At 41.1% G+C, this 11,241-nt stretch overlaps 2 protein-coding genes across 2 annotated transcripts in view; one reads left to right on the top strand and one right to left on the bottom strand.

Annotated features, from left to right (window-relative positions):
• Positions 1–651: 651 nt before the first annotated feature.
• Positions 652–7,560, bottom strand: LOC106817981 (eukaryotic translation initiation factor 3 subunit H-like). The gene is made up of 9 exons (XM_014822687.1): positions 7,550–7,560; positions 7,097–7,214; positions 5,295–5,445; positions 4,404–4,571; positions 3,278–3,377; positions 2,842–2,994; positions 2,078–2,213; positions 1,418–1,535; positions 652–1,212 (listed from the first exon to the last, which is right to left on the bottom strand). The coding sequence occupies exons 1-9, from the start codon at positions 7,558–7,560 to the stop codon at positions 1,097–1,099; spliced, it is 1,071 nt and encodes a 356-aa protein (XP_014678173.1). The 3' UTR covers positions 652–1,096.
• A 1,630-nt stretch (positions 7,561–9,190) lies between these two features.
• Positions 9,191–11,241, top strand: part of LOC106818346 (caveolin-2-like) — a 5,433-nt gene continuing 3,382 nt past the window's right edge. The window contains exons 1-3 of the mRNA XM_014823066.1: positions 9,191–9,214; positions 9,317–9,425; positions 10,616–10,846. Coding sequence (XP_014678552.1) covers positions 9,354–9,425; positions 10,616–10,846 — 303 coding nt within the window. The 5' untranslated portion in view covers positions 9,191–9,214; positions 9,317–9,353. The remainder of the gene's footprint in view (positions 9,215–9,316; positions 9,426–10,615; positions 10,847–11,241) is intronic.

Genomic DNA, 11,241 nt, shown 5'->3' with positions numbered 1-11,241 from the left:
ATGCTTCATCACTTGGCAAAAGTCAACCATACCTTATCAGCAATAATACATGGTATTGCAGTAGTTTTGTATATGCTGCACCTGTGCAGATGCACTCAACTTTACTCAGTAACTGTTCTGTGATAGATTATATTTTCTGATCTATTGAACAATACTTTAAACAGTTGTGTCCCACTTCTTAAAGCAAATAAACATAATTTTATTTCAGTTTTATGCACTTCGTTCTGTTCAATTTCTTTGTTTTTGGCTATGATAACAAAATTGAAGCTCAATTCAAACACACAAGGAGCAATAACTTGTGTTGTGTGTCCACAAGATCCATAAACTTGTGTTTTTATAACGTGGCTTTTTAAAAAAGTGGTTACTTACTATTGTGGAGGTGGTACCTTACACCATGTGGAGGTAGGATCGCATGGGAATTCTGACGAGACATGTTGATGCAAAGGCCATTTTTTTCACCCAAAACTGGCTCCACTAAATTTACACAATTAGCCACCTTTAAAATGTCTCGTGCCTTTCCCCATTGCGGAGTTGAACTTCGAAAGACCTCACCCTACTTTGCAGTGTTTGCACAACCATTATTACTAGAAAAATCGATCTAATAATTGAAATCGAGTGGATAGGAAAAATATTCAAATTATGTACGCAAAATCTCTATCCCTATTTCTTTTTATTTCACGATTTTCACTTTTCACTTGACGCTGTAATGGAATTTTTTGCACAAATACTCTACTGTCCTGATTTTCTTACATTCAGCTCGTACCAAATATATCATTGGCAGCACATGAGTACAGTCAAGCTCAGCAAGTCAAATTACCTACATAACTGGAGATGCTATGGAATTAGACTGTCAACACAGTTAGAGATTCCAAGGAAACCAGCAAAATAGATTCCAACCGCAACTAACAATGAGCCTTGCAGCAGAAAACTGGGCAGTGCGCATTTCTAGAGATGGAACAGGCACAGGAAAATTAAACGGTGGGTGCAAAATAACTTAATCCATTATAAATTCTCCATTCTGCATTCGCCAATCATCTGTAACTAATCCTGAAACAAGTGGATTCTGGTTATTGGTGTATATAAAACTAGTATACAACTATATAGATCCAGTTGATTGCTTCTTACTGTCCTGTAGTGCTTCTGCGAGGAACATCTTTCCTAGACCCTGGCACGAGAATTGGTTGATCTGGTCACAGTAACTTTTCACTTGCCCTGGAAGATAAACGTAACTCCATTACGAACTGCCACCCCCAAGCATTCATTTAGAATCGTCATCATTCTATGTGGGATATTGGCGGCCCCAGCACACTACTAACCAGTCCATAACCCTGTCCATGCCCCCAAAATAATCTGACCCTCGATGAACTGACTGAGAATGCTGAAACGTGCTCTGTGTGTTGCCAGTGAGAAGAAGTACCTGATTGCAGCAAGCTGTCCAGTCTGTGGGGTGCCGGCAGTGGCTTAAACAGCTTGTTGATATCTTCTTCGGGGAGCGGCGGTTCACCCTTCGCAGTTCGAATCGCATTCTCTTGATGCTGCAAGGGAACAAACACTCGTTTAATTAAGTCAGCAAGGCGAGAGGGTGCCAAGGTTATGCGAGAGTAAAGGCTCTCGCTTAGTAATGTTGGAACGACTAGAGCGCACACAGTTACGTGACGGAAAGCATCTCATTTAGTCAGGTTGACAACACTAGGGGGCGCCACAACTAATGCGTGAGCGAGGCACAACTGTGGGCGTGTTTGTTTGGTCGGATTCACGGATCTCGATCCACTGGATCCGTGGATCTGACTGTTTGTTTGGTCGGATCCACGGATCTCGATCCACCGAACCTGACCCAGCTAGCGAGGTGGATTCGAACCGGATCCAATATGGCGGCCCGCGCCTCAGCCAATCACATCTGTTTCTTTGTTATGAACCATCCCGTGATAGGTCACAGCGAAACGTGAACCGTTGAAAGTGAGTTTGCGTTTGTTTGAGTTAGGGTTCGATCCAGTGGATCGAGATCCGTGGATCCGACCAAACAAACACGCCCTGGGAAACTTCATTGGGCGGCGAGGCAACGCGAGACGCTACGTACGCGCTTCTGGACGTGCTGCTGCTTCGCCTGGTTCTGCTTCATTGCCTGCCGGAAGTGATTGTGGAACTTGTTCGAGTCCTGACACAGCTCATCCACCGTGTCCATCAGCAGCTTCAGATTCTTCTCGAGCACAGAGCTGCAGCAAACAAAGCGGCTCCGTACAATGGCAGGGCTCGAATTTCCCTATTGCTAACTCGCAAAAGGCGTGTCAATATTGAGAAATTGCGAGTAGAAAATATAAGCACTTGCCATTTTCTGCGAGTGGAAATTTATAGCATACACCGCATACATTATCACTGTCGGTCACAGAAAGAATATATTTCATGATTAATGGTCAAATTGGTCGGTCAACGATTAGTAGTAATAGTATGCAAAAAGTGTATGTAATATTCAAAAAGTGTATGTAATATTCAAAAAGTAGTTTATGTTGTACAAACAAAATTGCACGTTAGAATTCATTTTAGCACGTAGATTTTTTAGGTACTCGCGAAAGTGGCTAAAATTGCGAAATTCGTCCCCCGAATGACGCCCTGCACATCGCCACAACACTGATGTAGTGCTCGCGACACCTTCACGCACCCACACACACAGGCGAGCACGCACCCACGCACACATGCACGCACGCACCCACACACACACACATGCACGCATGCACACACACACAACTCACATACAAAGCTCCAGCTGTGCAGCAAATGCACTACACTTTTCCTTAAAATGACCAAGTCCAGGGCTGTGTCCCTAGGTGGCACCACTGTTCTAACCTTGTTGCAAGATCCAGGAAGTTGTATGTTTCTGTCGGTTCGCTACTTGAGTCCTCGACTTCTAGCGTCAAGCCGTTCACCAGGTGGGAGTTCTTGATGAATATTGGAACTTCTTCAAAAATTGTGCTGAATGCCATCTTTGTCTGTTTTATGCTAAAAACAGGAGAAAACAGATGAAAACAGGTAAAAACATGTCCATCCCTGGACAACTCCTCCCAAAGTCTATTAATCAGGTGGTAAAATCATTATTGCTCTCCTTTTCACACTCACACAAGCAATCATTATTTTACTATAAAATATTGTCAATTTTAGATGCATGTCAAAATTCAAGTGATGGAGCTAACTTCTGGTAAACAAGAGTAAATTACACTAATTTGGCTTTTAACTCCGCGTGAAGATTGAATTCGTGAACGGAGAGCAACCAGGTGCTACTTACTTTTCTGGCGAGAAGTCCATGGTCTCGTAGATGGCCATAGTTTGTGGGGTTAGTCTATATGCCTTTAGTGATAGATATCCCTGCGTTGTACGTAACGGATCTGCAAAGCATTGCACCAATAAGTCACCTAAATTCATTTTCTGCTCTAGCAAGAGTAAAAAAATTATATATATACTTTCTATCACATTAAATTGAGCGTTTGGTCAACACATTTTATTCAGATAATAGATTATAGATCTTATATGAGCATTTTATTATAAAACAGTGTCTACATAACGATAGAAACATGGAGATCTGCATCAGAGCTCTGCTAATTTAGTGCGTTTTATGAATTTTGTAATTTGGGCGTTTTGCTAGGGGTCGTAATTTGGGCGCCGGTATTCGGTATGAGAAATAGCTTGGACTAGGCCCTGCATATAAAAATGCTTGTACACTCCCTAGAACATGCAGAAGTGAAACAGCTACCACAGAAACGTGGGTCCGACGTATAATACCTACACGTGTTTTACCGTAGGAGATGCGTGAACATTTCACGCGGACCAGAACCGACGCAAGCAATCCATTATTATTTAACCAGCGATCAAGTCTTAATCACACACATAAACAAATGTCATTCAGCTGGTTCACATAAACAAAGCCGAAAGAGCATAAACACTAGTGTTGTCAATCGGTTGTAATTTCGTAATCGATCATCGGTTGAACCCAAGTAACCGATGATCGGTTACAATCGGTTACTCGGGGTGTTGAATGCCTGCGTGTGCGTAACGTCGTGTGCATGTACGTGTGCGCATGTATGTGCTTGTTTAGCCCTGTTTACTCTTTGTTTTGCACTGTTTACGACTATGTGTATAATACATGTATGTTAATACAGGATAACTTGTATAGTAGTGTTCTGGTGTTGTTCATTGCAATATGTGTCGAACAATTAACTCTCAGACATTTCTTGTTCAAGTTTGACATTTATTTCAATGAAATCGATTATGGATTTTGATAACCAAGCGCTTGGTTCGAGCCACTGTTCAACCGATGATCGAGTATAATCGATGATCGTGACATCACTAATAAACATTTCACCTAGCTGTGCATAACTACTGTAATAACGGTGTAACACTGGAAGCAGACATACCGTACACGAGTACTACAGACTCTTCTATCGAGTGCTGATACTGGAACTGTGAGTCCAGCAGGGCCTTGCTCACAAAGCCTCCGAAGAAGGTGCTCTGGTACCATCCAACATGCAGGTGGTCAATGTTCACATAGCGTAGATGTCTCATCATCTCCATCTGGTACTGCACTGTGTGGGAACAAGGGACAAAGAATTGGTTATTACACGAGCTTTATTCACTGACAGACTGACTGACAGCATAGAATATCAATTGTTGTATTTCTATATTTCCTATGTAGATTTTCTATGAGTTGCTAATATACATGGTCTACTCTATATTTTAAAGTGTACTATCATTTCTTGAACAGGAGTACAGATTCTCTACAGGTTGCTGCTAATAACCAAGAGACATCTGCATTAGACACACTTGCAACACAGAAACTTATGAAATCGGCATGTCACAGTGGGTATCAAACCATGTGCTTAGCCTAGGTTGTACAAATGTGTGCAATGTTATCGGTGAAGATCAGGCACCAGGGGTTTATCTGGGTAATTGTCTATTACCTGAGAATTTATTTTGTGGACAAATAAGCCTGCTTGTGAATTTTGGGCATGACGACATGCAGTGGCATGTAGTGCAAAACCGGAATTTTTTTCTTGAAATTTAAGTAATCTTGCTTTGAAGTATGAAAACATGGGGAATTAAAAGTGCAAAAACAAAACCTGGCAAAATCATTGAACAAAATAGATTTCATAAAAAAAGGTTGTCACTGTGAAATATATACAGCCCAACTGTGGAAATATGCTAAACATCTCATTTTAAATTGTGACTTTTTAAAACCTCCTTTAGGATTGTCAATGGGTCAAATAGGCAGACCCTAATATGGGCGACATAAAACCTTGAGTACCTACCTTCGTCAAACTCCGGGTCATCAAGTGCATTGCGAGGGAATGGGAAACAGTTTGTGATCTCGAGGCAATTACCGATAAGCAGACCCAGTAAAACACCCTGAGAGAGTTCTGAGCCGACCTCCTCGCAGTGTTTAATGATCTTTAGAATAACCTGCAAATTAAAAGTGAACACGCCTTTTATCATTACAAGCATGAGTTAAATTGAGAAATTATTGCTCAGAAATGCTCAATCTGAAAAATATATAGCAAAATATAACCTCACCTTACAGCAGATATATTACAGATTACACAAACTTGAAAAACATTTATGCAGTTATAGCATAGAAAATTGGATTTTAATACTGTCAATTTACCACTAATAATGTGTAAGTGATAAATAAGTGTAACATTAACGCTGGGCATACTCCCCATAGGGCTTGGATAAATAGAAAATTTCAATGGTTCACCTATGATTTATCGGCATTGTCTGGGGGGCAGATTACCTGCCGTTGTTGATTACCTGCTCTGTATTTTTCATTTTCAACACGTATGCCCTGCTATGTCATTATTCACCCATCATAAACAATCAATGAATCATATTTACATTTAGTGATGTTACAATACAAATGACAAATCACTTTCTAGTCTTGATATTGTCATGATTGTGTACAACACCTGGGGCCCGTTGTCAGAAACAAAATTAGTCTTAACATTAGTCTCAACATTAACTTCCACTCGTAACCGTTGACAGAAACATCGCAACGTTACGAGAATGAAAAATCCTCGAAAATATCCTCTTAACATTACGAGAGCCCAGTGCCAGGACTTTTAAAAGTTGAAAATAACACATATACACTACGAATTACAATTATAGTGATATTATATTTTATAATAATGAATAAAATGTGTGTTTTGTGTTTGTCAAAATCATTAAATATTTACCGATCATAAAACAAAACAATACATTTACAAATGGCGTATGGCATTTGTTCTCGTTTTAAATGTTTGCCACGCTTGCCACGACTCTCGCGTCTCGTGTAACAGTGGGAGAATTTGTCTTGTTGTGCAGAATAAATTCATGACCGCGTCGTTTTTCATCAAATATTATTTATATGTGGTTAGCCATCATAATATGCATAAATTACTGTGATGTACAATAAATGTGTATGAATTTGAATTTTGTGATCGATTCTGATCCAATCAGCAGCCTTGTGATGAAGTTCCTGTTATCGTAAGTTTTCTAATACTAATAGCTGCGATGTGTTTGCAACGCTCCTCTCGTACATTAACATTAGTCGTAAGTGTTATCTTAGCATTAACATTAGCATTAACTTTACGATGTTTCTGACAACGAGCCCCTGGTTTTACAATGCGGCACTGCCACTGGAATGGGGACAATGTCATCAATGACGCCCCATGGGGTACAAGGATAGGCCTAGAGAGCATGGCGAGATTGAGAACTATGTTAGTATGTAGCCAACAATGAACTGTGTCAAATTTTAAGAGTAGACATTCACGACAACCGAAAATACAGTTACTTGCACTGTCTTTCTGACCCAACCCAAATTTAGGCCACTCCACCGTTTCGTAGTATTCAATACTATCTATGAATTATGAAAATGATAATTGATATCATATCTCAATCTGCTGCCCGGCTTTCGCCTGCTGGCGCTGCCTGCTGGCGCGGGGATCAATTATTTACTGCTGCCATACCCGATACCGCGTACGGATCACTGTGTGGAGGCAAATATGTTAATTTGAAAGATATGATCAAATAATAAACACACAACAAAATGCGGGTTCACAGTAACAAACGATCGTACCAGACCATCTAGCTGAACACACGCTATCACACTTTCTGTTTCTGTAGTTCTTCGGCTTCCACGTCCAGACGCCATGTTTGCGCAATCAATGGCGACTCTCACGCGCGCCCTCCATCGTCTGTCTTAACAAAGACCAGAGATATCAAAAATCACAACACATAAACGTAGTCTTTGGCCGTAATATAATGCACCAGGCCCGTCGGAGCCGCTACGGTTGGTACAGAATTGACCGTACCACTTTTCAGCCTAAAAACAAGAAGAAAAAAAGAAAAGAAAAAAAGAGAGATGGAGAGGGAGAAGAAAAGAGAAGAGAAAAGGAGAGAGAGACGGGGAGAAGAAAAGGGAAGAGAAAAGAAGAGAGAAGGTGGGAGGGTGATAAATGTCATGATCATAGGCTGATCGTAGGCTTATCACCAGCTTAATGGAAGAACACGAACATCGAAGTGACTTTGCCTTTTTTCCATTATTATGAAACGCATTATCACATAAACCAAAGAATATATGCCACAAAACTTTTTCATCCAATCGCAAATCTTAAAAATAATTTCCTCAAGAAAGTGATAAATTAAGCTCGCCACCTGACCGTGAAACCTCCTATTTATAGGTTAGGGTTAGCAGCTTGACCTCAATTTCTATTTAATGAAGAGTAATTTGTCCTTTTCTGCAGTACAATGAAAGGATAAAAAAATCACATAATTGCATAATAAATTGCATGATTTGCACCCCCAATTCAAAAAAAGTTCTTACCGAGGGAGGAGGATACGCCCTCCCACACCCTCCCCCGCTCGATCGCTCCGCTCTCTCGCATCTAAAATCTGGTCACGCTGTCTTCCCCTTCGAACCCCGCTGGGGGTTTTACCCCCAGACCGCTACTGAAACCATACCACTTTAAAATTACTTCCGACGGGCCTGTAATGCACGTAATATAATAACATCATAATATTACGTACATACACGTAATATAATGACATACCACAAGAAGAATATTTTTGGCGTTAAAGGAACTGTAAATAAACAATATATATTCACATTATTTACATATAATAATACCTATTCTTGAAGTTATACTTCGCGCACCACGTGCAGTTAGTATAGTAAATGTTAACTCATCATATGTTGACTACTTAATTATACCAACCTCCTTTAACTTATACAAGATTACGAGGTCAGACGTGTGTGCGCGCACGCTAAAAGTGTCACATCTTGTTGAACTTACAAAATATTATCTACAAAAGAGTGGACATATTTCGGAGTAGGTTTCTATGAAAAAATTTGAAAAGCATTGCCACCCATCTATAATAAAAGTAGGTGGACGGTGGTTTCGCGCATGAGACGTGGTGGAAGCATATTGTATTAATACATAATTTTGTTGAAATTATTTGTAGTGAGCACATCCACAGTGGTAGTATAGATATGAACAAAGTGTTTTCTATAATTACTTAATTATTTAATTAATTAAAGATAACAGCTATATAGACCCCATTTACAAAAGAGAAGACATGCGGGGGTAGCTTTCTATAAAAATGTTAAGCATATAGCCTCTCTTATATAATAACCAAGAGGCCAATATTTACAACGTTAAAATTCCCCGTATTGTGCGATGCTAAACGAAATAATTAAACATTAATTTTTCTGAAACCATACACAGTTTTTTCTCACACCAGTATTCATAGCCAAGAGTACTTTGATGTGAAATATGTCGATTCCTGTAGATATATAAAATATAACATAACAGATATATGTCCGTTTCTTACCATTTTCCCTAAAACATTCATGACCCATCGTCGCCCGGCTGCTGGTAACACTCTCGGAAAATAACTGATAATCGATTGCGGATAGCCAACTACCGCGGTGACCATCTGTGCCGACGGCAGATTGGTAAATTATAAGACGTGGACTACGGCGCACCACGCCTCTGAGCCGTTTAGAATCTTAACGGGGCTGCCTGCAGCAACATTACATCTCTGATAAATAGGTAATGCAATCAGGCCCTTTTGTTTGTGGTTTTCTGCTTATTGCTAGGACACGCAGGGGAAAACATAGGGGGGAGGGGGGCAACGTTAGTGCGATAACGCAGAGAATGACAAGGGCAGCGTTGGCGCGAGGACGGATTTCTGGGTAGGTTCTACAGAGATATTGGGAAATATTTGGCAATTAAGTGTTCAACCAGTTATTAACATATACTATTGACGAGCTTCGACGGTGTTTCTTTACACGTAGCCGTTAAGGGAAAAGCGAGCAAGTTGTTCGATACGGCATGAATAGCACCGGGCCTGTGGATATCGACATGGAGAACAGAGATCCGAATGACATCAACAGCTATCTGCAGGTAGGAATGCTGTTGGTATCCAGGCGTCTGTAGTTCTCACACACTCGCTCTCTCCTCTCCCCATCTCTCGCTATCCTCTCCCCATCTCTCCTCGCCGCAGCTATCTTTCTCTGTCGCTCTTTCGCTCCCATTATCTCGATCTTTAGCTCTGTACCCCTGACTCGCGCGCACGCGCCCTCGCACTTCGTCCCTCTCTTTTTATTTATTTCTCCCTGCGTATCTTGCGCTTTTATTCTTTCTTTCCCTTTCCATTTTTATATAACGCACATATCATAAATGTAACTTCGATTTTTTCTTAAATCTTGATTGGTCAATAATTCGCCAATTTAATTACGATAATTTTTCTTTACTTGTTAGTGATTTTCCTGGATACCGTAGTTAAAATCTGTTTCAATCGTTGTTTCTTATCGCATGTCAAGTCGGTTCCCCGTATTTCGTACGCATTACCGCCGCTTTATAATGGTGGCGTCAGTGTGCGTTTATGGTAATAACAACACGGGGTGTACATAGAGCCCAATTTTAGCTGGTTGCATGTGCCACCCTCTACGGCAACCCCCTGGATACCCATTGATAACAGATCAATGACTGACACGCTGTTTGTGGAACGGTAACCAACACAAACGCGTCTGCGTGCATCATTGATGCGCTCCGCCATGCATAATTCATGCCGCCCTCAGTCACTCGCAGTAGGCCTATACGCGAGATGGAGAGGCTGAGCGCGTAATAACGACAGCCACGCTATTCCAATGCGACGGGAGCGAATCCGGGGGAAAACATGCCCACTGTCATAGGTGTCAACGCCAATCATGGCTTGCGTTGCAATATGTACCGGCTCAGCTCCTCTAGCAAGGAATGATTACGCTCACGATTAGATAGCTCGTTATCGATATGGATCGATTCGATATCGATCATATCTATACTATACTATCGATCATACTATAAGATCCAGTTAGCATGTCGCAGCGAAAGCTATAAGATATAGGGAAGGAGAGGTTCCTACTACCTCATGTTTTACAGCAGCCGGCAAGGAAATCGCAGAACCACGATTGCAAAGTGATGGGTTAGTGGTTGATTTCTGAGACACACGAATCCATTCGAACTAGCATGACGCGTAAGTGCGTCATTCGTCAAAAGGTTAATTACCGCAGTGTAGGAACGCGCACACTGTCATATACGCCAATTGTCTTCAGGTCGGATACGATGACGTCATCGCTGAGCCGGAAGACATTCGGAGCATCAATTGCGCATGGGGGCTTTCCGCTAAGTGCTTCAACTTCGGCCAGAACTGCTGCTACAAGTTTCTGTCTCTCTTCTGCGCGCCGTGTCTGGCGCTCTGCTGGGGCTGTCAGTTCGCCTGTCTCGCCTTCGACCACATCTGGTACTGCACGCCGATGCTAAAGGCGTTCAAACTACAGTGCACGGTAGGTGGCAACACCGACGCGGCTTATTGCCGTTTTGAGCCGCGAGTGAAACCAGAGCATATAACATATATATATACTAGCAGGACACCCGGCGTTGCCCGGGAAATGAAACGCTCAGTTGGTGACCACTTGGTTGAAAGAGAAATACCCCAAAAATATCTATCTATCTATGTATATCTAGCTATCTATCTATCTATATCTAGCTATCTATCTATGTATATCTATGTATATCTATGTATCTATGTATCTATGTATCTATGTATCTATGTATCTATGTATCTATGTATCTATGTATCTATGTATCTATGTATCTATGTATCTATGTATCTATGTATCTATGTATCTATGTATCTATGTATCTATGTATCTATCTATCTATGTATAATGTATCTATG

The sequence above is a fragment of the Priapulus caudatus genome, unplaced genomic scaffold (genome assembly GCF_000485595.1).
Source record: "Priapulus caudatus unplaced genomic scaffold, Priapulus_caudatus-5.0.1 Scaffold36, whole genome shotgun sequence".
Classification (NCBI taxonomy): Eukaryota; Metazoa; Priapulida; class Priapulimorpha; order Priapulimorphida; family Priapulidae; genus Priapulus; species Priapulus caudatus.
The sequence above is the reverse complement of the archived record's forward strand: the minus strand, read 5'-3'. Positions and strand labels throughout refer to the sequence as shown.

What these genes read in the sequence shown, in the direction of transcription:
- LOC106817981 (XM_014822687.1), bottom strand. An exon ending in GTCTGTAGTACTCGTGTACG is followed by an intron (nt 3,378 to 4,403) that starts GTATGTCTGCTT and finishes AATGCTTTGCAG; the next exon opens with ATCCGTTACGTACAACGCAG. An exon ending in GGACAGCTTGCTGCAATCAG is followed by an intron (nt 1,213 to 1,417) that starts GTACTTCTTCTC and finishes TTTATCTTCCAG; the next exon opens with GGCAAGTGAAAAGTTACTGT.